Genomic DNA, 12,793 nt, shown 5'->3' with positions numbered 1-12,793 from the left:
CCAACCCCAGCAAAAACATTCATGGGGAACTCATGGGCTGGATGTGTTGGTTATGCCAGAGCCAATTTTTAGCCCCAGTCGCTCTGTCTGCGACTATGCAGCCCCATAAGCAACAAACTGCAATGCACTGTGTATTTTGACACCTTTCTTTCAGAACCAGCATTAACAGCTTGAGGAATGGTCTATTTGATCCATTGGTAATGGTAACCGTTTGCTCCCCAAGTGCATCACTGAGCCTTGGCCGCCCATGACCCTGTCACTGGTTCAACACTATTCCTTCCTTGGACCACTTTTGATAGATACTGACCACTGCCGACTGGGAACAAGCCAACTGGGAACACCCCACAAGAATCACATTTTTGGAGATGTTCTGACCCAGCCTATATATAAAATAAAAATAAAATGGCCTTTTTCCACTTAAATTGATACAGAAGAACAAAAAATAAAGAAAAAAAAGAGACAGAAGAGACATGATATGAACTAGACGGTCACCCACAGAAGCACGTGTTCCAATGTGTCTTAGCTGCTAGACCACAGTACTGAAAGCGTAAATAAATAAACCATTCATCTTTTTTGTATCAGAGGGAAAGGAAAGTTATGTACTGTATCGGGTGTGGCACTGGCACAGACAGGCCATAGAGGAACAGCATTAAATTCAGCAGTGTTTGTGAGGACTCTTTGTACTGAACAGGGTGGAGACTGCAGGAAACCCAATGCTAACTCTGAGCTGAGGTAACTTCTCTAACATTGAGCTCAGTCAGAAGTGCATGTGAAACTCCACCTTTGTGCTCATATTTCATTAACCAGCTCAGGGGGGCGCTGGAAGCTGCTCAGAGTAAATGTTAGCTCATGCCACACTAAAGACTTAGGAAAATTTTAAGACAATTATGCTTGAAAAATGGTCCTAAAAGCAGATTTTTTTGTATGAATGTTGAATCTGGTTAGTCTTTAGTGGTTGGACTCACCCCTATAATACACATCTCTAAATGGCGTGTTGATGAACTCTCGGAGGCTTCCTGTCTGTTCAGCAATGTCCACCAACACAGGGATTGTGTCATTGTGACCATTGTGCAGGTTTAGTAGTGCTTTTGGTAGACACGTCTTCCCTGTAGAAGGTTCTAGAGAAAGTAGAGAATACAGTTTTACAAGTCGTTATGTTATTCTGGCTCCTAGACATGGCCTGTGTACCACTTCCAGGGTATTTTTCTAGATTTTCTATCATCCAGAAAGTGCACATTTTAGGACTGCCTCGTTTCTACTGAGCGGTACGGTTCAGTACAGTACAGTACTGTACATTATTTAGTTTCCATTGTCAGAAGTTGTGAATACAACTTGTTCTTCCTAAATACAAACCATACTGTACCACCTTTTTTGGCATACTTCCGTTGGGGTAACTAGCACAGTAGTCCAGTACTAAAGGGTGGAGCTAGACTCACTGCAAAATGTTGATTGGTTGACCAAGAAGCATCACTTGCATGTGTTTTTTCTTGCAGCCTTGGCTCAAACAAAAGTTTTCTTCTTGTGACAAACTGCCACATGCCAAGAAGCACAAAAAAAACCTACTTTATGTCAACCAATGTTGTTTACTGTGATGCTTTCTTCTTCATGCAAGAATGATCACTACACTACGCCCATCATAAGGTTTTGTTGCCGGTGAAAACACTAGCCGGATCAGGGTTTAACATCCTGAATCGTACTGAACTGAATTGTACTGAACCTTACCGCTCAGTGAAAACGAGCCCTTAGAAAATTACAATTTAAACGTCAGGTTTTAATAATTAACATGGTTTGTTGAAATTGCTAGAAGATATGGAAGTAATATCAATGTTTTCATTTATTTAATCAAGGCATTGCATTTTCCTCTAGTTTCTAAAACCTTATATGCTTTAAGCATGGGTCAGTTTAAATTTAGCCCGAGTTTTTGAGTCCTTCGTTCCAATTGTAACAGTTTGCTGTGATTTCTCACTTCTCTCTGTTGAGTTTGCTTGAACCTTTGAGGCAGGAAGTAAAGACAGGACCCCACCTCATATTAGCTTGTATAATAGAATTTCCTCTACTATATTAAAAAGGTAAAACCACAAAAGCCCAGAAGGGAAATGGGTTGCAACAACATCAGATATTTAGAGACACAACCCTGTAGATTTCTCATGTTTAATAAATCAAGCCTTTGTCTTTTTATTAAAAAGGAGAGCATTATTAATGCAACTACTAATAATAGATTGTTACTCACATAAGAACAGTGTACAGTAGTTCAATAATTTTTCAGTTTGTAAACATCACCCATTATCCTTCACTCATAGACTAAACCATTCCCAGACTGCACCTTTAAACTCCTCATCTGTCAGCTTCTTTTCATGTGACTGAAGATACTGCAGGAGACCATCCAGAGCTCTTGGATCTGCTCGAGATACAGCTTCAAACAACAGCCAGCGGTTGAAGACTTTTAGAACAGGGGGCTCTGGAGATCCCTCATCACATGAAATCTCAATCTCGGCCTTCCTGAAGAGGAAAATATAAGAAACATTAAGAAAAATGATGATGCAGTTAAATATGCTCCAGTAAAAAGTATGTTGAGTCTCTTATTTGTATCCTAAAACGTCAATCTGACATGTATTGAATTGCAAGACAGGGCTGGTTTTGGTGTAATATGGCTTACTTAAAGGGTTAGTTCACCCAAAAATTTATTTTATGTAATTAATCACACCCCCCGTAATACCTCCGTTCATTTTCGGAACACAATTTAAGGTCTCGTGATTTCAGCGGTTTGGCAGTTTGACATGCGATCCGAATCATGAATCAATACGCTGATTCATAACAGTTTGAATCTTTGTTTGAGGATTGAAAACAAACCCGGAAGAGAAGACAATGCTGAATAAAGTCAGAGTTTTTGTTTTTTTTGGACCAAAATGTTTTTCCGATGCTTCAAGAGATTCTGATTAACCCACTGATGTCACATATTGGACTACTTTGATGATGTTTTTATTCCCTTTCTGGTCCTTCTGGAAAGGGACAGTATACTTTGAATATGTTTTCAATGGAGAGACAGAATCTCTCAGACAAAATATAAAATATATTAAACTGTGTTCTGAAAATGAACGGAGGTCTTAGGGGTGTGGAACGACATTAGGGCGACATAAATGACATAAATTTCATTTTTGGGTGAACTAACCCTTTAATAATAGGGGGTGCCTCTTTTTTTGGGGGGCACTGACCAATGTCTTCATCTCATTGTACACATCTGTAAAATGCACTATTTAACTTTTTTAGCAGAAACATTACTTGGTGCACCTTTAAACATGGAGTGCATATTACACATTCAAAATTGCACATTGGCATTCACAAAAACTTACGGTTACCATACCACCCTAGCTGGCCTAATACTTAAGAAAAAAACTTCCATAAATAACTCTTTGTACTCAGTATAAACTGACTACCTAACTGACCTCAATATAAACATTACTGCATAAGCATTCATGGAAATGTCAACAGACATTCAGTTGCCCCGCTGTGTATGATCAACAGTGTAAAATCATAAGTAGACAGTCCTCAGCATGTAGCATAGTATGTACAAAAGTAACTATTATTATATTATATTATAATATATTATATTATATTATATTATATTATATTATATTATATTATATTATATTATATTATATTATATTATATTATATTATATTATATTATATTATATTATAATTTGGTTTTGACTACACTCACCATACATTTATTGTAAGGTATAAAGCAAATTATCTGTAGATTGTGCAACATAAATGTCCTGACGATTTAAGTTTACACAAATGTGAATGAGTGATTTCTGCCACAGTATTTCAGACACTATGCTTTTTTTAAATCATGAAATTTAATTTTAAAGGGAAAAAAATCTTAATGGGCAAGAGGTTGTATCCCATCCAAGAAGCATTTTTCGCTGAGGATTAGTTGTTAGTTCATGTTCTTGGGCAATGAGAAATTCCAACATTTTCCTCATCTCTTTTTTCCCTATCTTCCAATAATTTCCTGTACCCTCTGCATTCATTATTGTATCAATAAAAGTGTCAAAAATAAGTAAATACCAAAAATAGGTAAAAGCTACTGTCTCACCCCCGTGGAAGCTTCTTCCTGCGTTTTTTGTGGTTGTTTATCTCCCTACATGTGCCGTAGTCAAACAGGGAGTCCATAGGTGCTTTTTTAGGTCCAGGTGCTCCTGGATATTCAGACATGGTGGACTCAAGAAGGTCCATGGGGTTAGGAACACCCTTTTTAAAGGCCCCAGGAAACCTTATCCGCAAGTTCTGCTTGTTGTCAGTCTGTGGTCCAGGTCGAGTTGAATCCTGGGGAGAGTCTTGTGTTGGCTGTGATCCATCATCATTATCCAGTAGTTCTGCCAGTGAAGACATGGGGAAGTTGGGATCCCCATCTTCCACAAGGTCCTTAGACTTTAATGAGTCTTGAGCAGCAGTTCCGGGTGGTGAAGAGACAGAGTTTGAATCTGTCATGGCCAGACGATAGCGCTTTAGTAGAGTGGAAGCGGAGAAACCCTGCTGTAAAATAAAAAATGAAGTGAGTGGACTTAAACACAAGACAAAACAATTACTCTGGAACATATGCTAGTTCCATGTTCTCTACATCAGAACCTCTGGAAGTTGAATAATAATTAAATATAATAATTTGTTACATTTATGATATAGCGCTTTACATGTGAGGGGTGGAATCTCCTCAATCACCACCAATGTGCAGGATTCATCTGGATGATGCGACGGCAGCCATATTGCATCAGAACGCTCACCAGCTGATTGGTGGAGAGACAGTGTGATGAAGCCAATCGGTATATGGGGATTATTAGGAGGCCATGATGGACAAAGGCCAATGGGCAAATTAAAGCAGGATGTCAGGGTTACACCCCTAGTCTTTTCCGAGGGACATCCTAGGATTTTTAATGACCATGGAGAGTCAGGATCTCGGTTTAACGTCTCATCCGAAGGACAGTGCTTACTGACAGTACAGTGTCCCCATCACTACACTGGGGTGTTGGGACCCACACAGACCACAGGGTGAGCGCCCCCTGCTGGCCTCACTAACACCTCTACCAGCAGCTACCTAGTTTTCCCAGGACGTCTTTTATCTAGGTACTGACCAGACTCAGCCCTGCTTAACCTTTAGTGGGAAACCAGTCGTGAGCTACAGGGTGATATGGTTGCTGGCTAAGTTGATCATTTAAATAGAAAACAATTACATTTGCAGCTAGGCAACCATCTCGACTAATATGTCATAGATAATTATTGGAACTTACCTAGAGCTTTGAAAACAATATAACGTTATAAAATTACTTGAAGTGGTCAAAGTTCATTTCACCAACTGCAGGCCAATTAGCATAGCCAACTTGAAACTTGACCATCCTGGTCTGATTGTAAAATTTTTATTACACATCACAGCATATGTGATAGCAAAAGGCATGGCTTCTTCCATTAAATGTCAATTATAACAAGTGTTAAGGCTGCAACATACTCCACAATAACAGAGAAAAAAATTCTCGCTTCCAGGGCTGCGAGAACAAAATGACGTAATTTTGTTCTCGCAGCCCTGGTTTAAGAATTCTTGCAGCTTGTTCTCGACACATCGCCTAAGCAGGACTTTTTTCTTGCGTGTGTCCGAGAACTATTTTATGATTGGCCATACATTGAAAGTAGGCGTGGTTAATGCGGAGAAACGCAGATGAACGGCACCTGCTTTCTCGTGAGGTATGGAATGTACTGGCAAGTCGAGAAAACGAACAAATTTCTTTGTTCTTGCAAAGTATGTTCCAAGCTTTAGACAATTCCAAATGTAAGGAGATGAGATACAGCTTTTCTCAATTCACTTTGAGCAAATCCACTTCAGCACAAACAAAAACAATGACAAACATTGAAAACTCTGCTGGAGAGAAGCATTCAAGAAAGCAAGAAAAACATTCCTGGAATCAATCTGCACTGGACTGTGAAATCGAGGAAATATTTTATTTCTGAATGCACAAGAACTGAAGAAGTGGCATTCCAGAAATAAGGTTCCTGATATAATTTTACTCTGTTGGTACTACCAGACAAGATAATAGTGTAGGATGTTAGCTGGGGAAGTAATTGTTTAATTCGTTCAATTGGGTGTGATTCTTTTGTTTCTGAAGAGATCTCTCCCTCCTAAGTCCACCTCTCTTGCTGAGTCACAGCTGCTGACTTTTGTGCTGACTGCTGACTTGAATGATTCATATTTTTTAAATCAGTACACAAAAAAAGAAACTTTAGTTGTTTTACTAAAAAAAATTGAGTAAAATCCAAATAAGCCTAACAGATCTTTAATGGAAAGTGTTTAAATGTTTTTCATGCTAATTCAATGAACCATAAATATTTTTTGCACATGCACCTGTGGAACAGTCCTCAAAGTTTTTTTGATATGGAAAAAAACAATGCCATTGTGTACAAGTGTTAAGGAAGCTTCCAGACTTGAAATTCAGATATGGTAATAGGTGTTTAGTGTAGACCAATCACAATAAACTGAGCCATCTGACCAATCAGAGCAGAGTAAGCCTGTGGAAAGGAGGGGTTTAGAGAGACTGATGCTGCGTCCCAATTCGCCTACTTATACTACATCCTAAAACTATCTACTCTTTTTGTGAAGAAAAAGTATTTACTTTTGAGTGTGTAGCAGAAAAGTATGCAAGCTTCGGGAAATACTACTTCACCATCTTTAACGGACTCTGTCGCTTAGTTACGAGTATCCCGTCACCGTTTAACTGCCCTGTCAATCATTGTCAGATTCATCACTGTTCAAATCCTCCACATTCAGATTAATCTCCTACCATATCGGAGAGAAATGTAGACGCTCATTGATCTGTGTGTGTCTTTAATGCAGAGACTCGCCTCATGTGTTTGCAGTTTAAATATAATGATGCATTTAAAAGTTAATGGCCAAACGTGTCATTACAAAAGTTCACAATGCTGCTGCAGGTGAAATATAATGTGGACAACACTGAATAAATATATTTTTGTCAGGTTAAATATTGATAGTTGGTCACTCAAAACCCTTTATCTAAACTTCTGTACTTCTGTACCGTTGGACTCGCACATCCGTCATGTTTGTAGTTTTTTAACGCTTTTTATCCGCGTTTGTAGTTCTAATCGAATCCTCGTCCAACTCGCAATGGGTTGTGGGCAATATCAGCCGTTAGAGTGCCCATTGATCCATACTTCGAATTTGAACCTGAAATAGTAAACCATCCGGGTCTCTTTGGAATACTCTTTTCAACATACTACGATTTGGGACATACTAATTCTATTTTCGAATACTATTTAGTATGGATATTATGCGAATTGGGACGCAGGGCGAATCTTCAAACTAACCATTTTCAGACTATTTGAAACTGAATGATATGCAATGTATATTATGAGAAAATTAAAGTGCTTTTTGACCATGGGTGCATCTAACCCTATTGTAGGAGACCTCCAAAATAAAATGATGAACCTTTAAAATAGCATAATAGATTTTGAATATGACCCCCCTTTAAATTGCAGTGAAGAACTATTTGGATGTACCAGCAAAACAGCTTAAAGAAATTTTCATGACATTTATTACAAACAGTCCAAATAGTCCTTTCTTACAGTCTTTACATGAGAGTTGGCATCACTGTTGAGATCTTTTACCAAACATCTGCTGTAACTTTGGGCGGTTAATCAAAAGCATTTGTGACCTTATGAAATCCTTATACAATTTAGCAAGATATATATGCAGTGTAAAGACAGCATAAAGAAAGCTTTAAGTCAGGATTGTTTTATAAACCATATATTTTACATTCTATTCTTTCTTTCTTTAACAATGGCATATTAATCATTCCATTCTTCTGGACCAGTGAAAACGACATAAATGTACTACAGAATATCTCCCTGGTACTGGGAGTGTCCAGTAGCTTCAATACTCTGAATATATAGACATAACTATGTAGAAATACACATGTTACTTACTTCAGTCATTGCTTGTATACTATGTGTACTTCCTAAATTACTTCTCAGGTGAGCTGCAAAGTGTCAGGGGGTCTACAGGGGCCCAAACAGATCTGGGAAAAACAAAAAAAAGTCAGAACACACCTGTCAAGCTGTCAACATGAAACATTAGAACAAACACATTGCGAAATCTTGTCGAGCCCGCATGCAGTTCTGGGAGTTCATTTGTCTACTGTGGTTTTGCCTGTCCTGATTTCTGCCCCACCCTCTTGTAGTTTTGGATTTAGATCTAGATTTGTTGCATGTGTTCTGAAGAGCCTCAGGCCTTTGGGATTTTGTCTTGTCCTATTGATGTGAACCTACATTGTACTTTGGATTGTGTTTTGTGTTTGTTTTTAATCTGTATCCTATTCAAGTATATGAATCAGCATACATGATGTAATTCAACACCGATGAATACGTTCCACATCACTTTGCTTTGTGTATATACTAGAGGTGGGCATAAATAAAAAAATAAAATCTAGATTAATTTTGAAATGAATCTAGATTAATCTAGATTAAAATAGCTCATCTGAATTCTGCCGAAGGCTTTCAGAATGTGTATTCTACCCTCTCACATATGTTACGCTAGGGGTGTAGGGGTTTGTATCACGGTTTTAGGTTCACAGTTTAATATGCACGTGCGCACAGTAAATCACGAGGACATATTATATTAATAATGCAATCAATCAGTCAGTAAATAAAGTTTTCACTTGCGTCTAGTCCTGGTGAAGCCACGTCTAATCGTCCAATCACAACTGACTTCAGGAAAAACGGAATAAGCCAATGACATTTGAGGTTGCAATGACATAAGTTAAGTCCTGCCCCACGACTGCCAAAAATAAAAAGTTTTCGCACGAGCAAAATAGAAGGTCGAGCGCGAGTATGGGGAATGATGATGCGCGTGCAGCGAGTCGTGTCCGAGCACGCGAGGGCTTGATTTGCTCGCAGAGTAGATGGCATGCGCACGCGGGTTCAAAATGAGCTCGCGGGCTCCCGTTTCCTCGCCTGTAGATCTGTTATTCTCTGGCGGAAGTGATTTACTTGGTTTACTTGTGATTTACTTTTACATGGCCAATGTCCTTATATTTCACCCTCTCCTTGTAATACCTTTGTCATACCCCTGTCATTATACACATTTGTCAATCAATCAATCAACTGTATTTATTTAGCGCTTTTACGACGATCATTGTTTCAAAGCAGCTTCACGGTGTTAAACAGGACAATATTGCAACAAAAATTGATTTGGCTAGTTTGATTTGGATAGTTTATAGAATTAAATATGACCTAATTAATAAATTTAATTTGTATATTTAGTCAAATAACTTGGATCATAATTTTAGTGTCCCCAACTGAGCAAGCCAAGCCAAAGGCAACAGTGGCAAGGAACCAAAACTCCATCAGGGCATGATGGAGAAAAATAAGACTTGGGAGAAACCAGACTCAGTCGGGGTGCCAGTTCTCCTCTGGCCTATTATTAAACAGTGTATAATTATTATTCTGTCAACCCTGCAAGTCATAAATCATATTAGATAGGAATATTCACAATTTTGGGTATCAAGCAAAGAGACTGGTTCATTTAGGATGGCGCGTCGCACAAGAATATGAATACTTGAAAGATTGAAGTTATTGCGCCGGAAACAGGTTTATTGAGGATGACGTGCCGGTGAGGCAAATTCAGAGGAGACACCAATTGACTCGGACTCAGCAAACACTCCAGGATGCGCTGGTCATGTCCAGACGCAGGTCCACCATCCGATCCGGACACAGCCTGGATCCGGCCGACTGAAGTAAACATGTGTCCTCATGTCACAAAAACATGCCCACACACACACACACACACGCACACACACACACTGGGCCAAAAGAGTATTTAGTCAGCCACCAATTGTGCAAGTACTCCCCCTTAAAAAGTTGAGAGATGCCTGTAATTTTCATCATAGGTATTCAACTATGGGTTGAATTTATTTGCAAATTATGCTGGAAAATAAGTTTTTGGTCAATAACAAAAGTTCTCAATAATTCTCAATAATTTGTTACATACCCTTTTTTTTTTTTTAGCAAAGACAGAGGTCAAACTTTTCTGTAAGTCACCACAAGGTTTTACACACTGTTGCTGGTAGTTTGGCCCATTCCTCCATGCAGATCTCCGCTAGTCTAGAGTAGTGGTGTTTTGGGGCTGTCACTGGGCAACCCGAATTTTCAACTTCCCCTTAAAGATTTTCTATAGGGTTAAAATCTGGAGACTGGCTAGGCCACTCCCGGACTTTGAAATGCTTCTTACGAAGCCACTCCTTTGTTGCATGGGCAGTGTGTTTGGGATCTTTGTCATGCTGAAAGACCCAGCCACTAGGGCTGTCACTTTTTATCAATATTCGAATATGCATTCAAACATGACGTGAAAAATCCATAATCAAACTATAAATAAACTATCCGGTTTTTAAAATACCATCTAGTGCAATTTTTTAGTTGAGTGCGTTTATGGAGCACTGTAATCGGTTTAAAAGTCCAATCTGAATGAAAATGCTCCATATAAACACCTCAGTTGTAATAAAAAGCCCAAACCATATACATTTTTTAAATCATTTTCAAACATTAAGTTAACAATATTTTTTCATACAAGCTGTGGCCTAAGTCCTGTTTATGACTGTCAGACTGTTAACGCATTTGGGATTGAACCTCTGTTACGGCGGTGTCGTTTTCTTTTTCTTTTCTTTTTTTTATTGGGGTCAAATTATGACAAATTTGGTTGTAGATATTCGAATATATTCGAATAGATTGCTTGAAATTTGATATCCGTTTGAATTAGAATTTTTTCAAAAATGACAGCCCTACCAGCCACATTTCATCTTCAATGTCCTTGCTGATGGAAGGAGGTTTTTACTCAAAATCTCACAATACATGGCCCCATTCATTCTTTCCTTTACACAGATCAGTCGTCTTGGTCCCTTTGCAAAAAAACAGACCCAAAGTATGATGTTTCCACCCCCATGCTTCTCAGTAGGTATGGTGTTCTTTGGATGAAACTCGGCATTCTTCAAAACACGACAAGTTGAGTTTTTACCACAAATGAAGATATTTTTGTTGAAAGCTGATGGCTGAGAAGGTGAAGCATTAGAGGTGAAGCATTGATTGACTGATAGACAACTACTGTGTAAGTGTTTGTAACTTTTCTCATTTTTGATTGTTTGTTCATTTGTTGTTGGATAAGTGTGTCTGTGTGGTGCAGTGGTGTGTATTAGTAGTTTTGGTGTATTCTGGTGGTGTGTGTGGGAGTTAGCATTTGTTGAGTTAGCATTTGTTTGGTCTTTGCCACGTTGGGAGTCAGTTTGTTGGGGGCGTGGCCAGCGAGGTATTAAAAGCCTCGTGTGTTTGTTAGCAGCTGGTTAGAGGTGAAGCATTGATTGACTGATAGACAACTACTGTGTAAGTGTTTGTAACTTTTCTCATTTTTGATTGTTTGTTCATTTGTTGTTGGATAAGTGTCTGTGTGGTGCAGTGGTGTGTATTAGTAGTTTTGGTGTATTCTGGTGGTGTGTGTGGGAGTTAGCATTTGTTTGGTCTTTGCCACGTTGGGAGTCAGTTTGTTGGGGGCGTGGCCAGCGAGGTATTAAAAGCCTCGTGTGTTTGTTAGCAGCTGGTTAGAGGTGAAGCATTGATTGACTGATAGACAACTACTGTGTAAGTGTTTGTAACTTTTCTCATTTTTGATTGTTTGTTCATTTGTTGTTGGATAAGTGTGTCTGTGTGGTGCAGTGGTGTGTATTAGTAGTTTTGGTGTATTCTGGTGGTGTGTGTAGGAGTTAGCATTTGTTGAGTTAGCATTTGTTTGGTCTTTGCCACGTTGGGAGTCAGTTTGTTGGGGGCGTTCCCAGCTGCTTTCAATAACGATACTCAAGTGAGTATAAATAGCGTGATAGTCCGCGGCAGCGGAAGCGGCAGTGTGAAGCCCTCCTTGTGTGAAGACCGACGAGTGTAAAGACTTCAACTCTTCCCTGTGCAAGACCGACGAGTGTAAAGACTTCAACTCTTCCCTGTGCAAGACCGACGAGTGTAAAGACTTCAACTCTTCCCTGTGCAACTCCTCTCGAGCAAGGACCTCGACAAGCCACTTGAGTATCATCTTCCTTTCATTATTTGTGTTCGGCTCTTTTCTGATTCCGATCTGGCCTTTTCTCTGATCTGTATTCACCATGTGCTTCCAAATCTCAACTATAACTACTAGCACTCGTAATTCACGCTCTGTACGCACGAGACGCCGCAATCCTAATAATTTGCGCTATATCCTAACATCCTCTGCTACTTTACTCTCTATTCCAATTGGTCTCTGGAATTGTCAGTCTGCTGTAAACAAAGCAGACTTCATTTCATCTATTGGGACTCATTCTCAGCTCAGCCTCATGGCCCTAACTGAGACCTGGATCAAACCAGAGGACACTGCCACTCCTGCAGCCCTTTCAACCAATTTAACTTTTTCACACACTCCTCGGCCTATTGGGAGGGGTGGGGGTACTGGTTTGCTTATCTCAAATGATTGGAAATTTGATCCATTACCATCTCTACCGGCCAGTTCATTTGAATCGCACTCAATCACTGTTACTCACCCTGTTAAAATCCATGTGGTAGTGGTCTATCGTCCTCCAGGTCACCTCGGTAACTTTGTGGAGGAGTTGGATGTGTTACTTTCTAACTTCCCTGAGGATGGCACTCCACTGATTCTGCTTGGTGACTTCAACATCCATCTTGATAAACACCTAGCTGCAGACTTCAGCACTCTACTGACTTCA

At 39.4% G+C, this 12,793-nt stretch overlaps 1 protein-coding gene across 1 annotated transcript in view; it reads right to left on the bottom strand.

Moving 5' to 3' along the window:
- The window catches only part of trpv4 (transient receptor potential cation channel, subfamily V, member 4), a 41,451-nt gene that overhangs the window by 16,293 nt on the left and 12,365 nt on the right, over nt 1-12,793 (bottom strand). The window contains exons 2-5 of the mRNA XM_067439315.1: nt 7,989-8,080; nt 4,102-4,541; nt 2,324-2,499; nt 966-1,118 (exon numbers count right to left, since the gene is read on the bottom strand). Coding sequence (XP_067295416.1) covers nt 966-1,118; nt 2,324-2,499; nt 4,102-4,541; nt 7,989-7,997 — 778 coding nt within the window. The 5' untranslated portion in view covers nt 7,998-8,080. The remainder of the gene's footprint in view (nt 1-965; nt 1,119-2,323; nt 2,500-4,101; nt 4,542-7,988; nt 8,081-12,793) is intronic.

The sequence above is a fragment of the Pseudorasbora parva genome, chromosome 3, assembly GCF_024679245.1.
Source record: "Pseudorasbora parva isolate DD20220531a chromosome 3, ASM2467924v1, whole genome shotgun sequence".
Taxonomy (NCBI): Eukaryota; Metazoa; Chordata; class Actinopteri; order Cypriniformes; family Gobionidae; genus Pseudorasbora; species Pseudorasbora parva.
The sequence above is the reverse complement of the archived record's forward strand: the minus strand, read 5'-3'. Positions and strand labels throughout refer to the sequence as shown.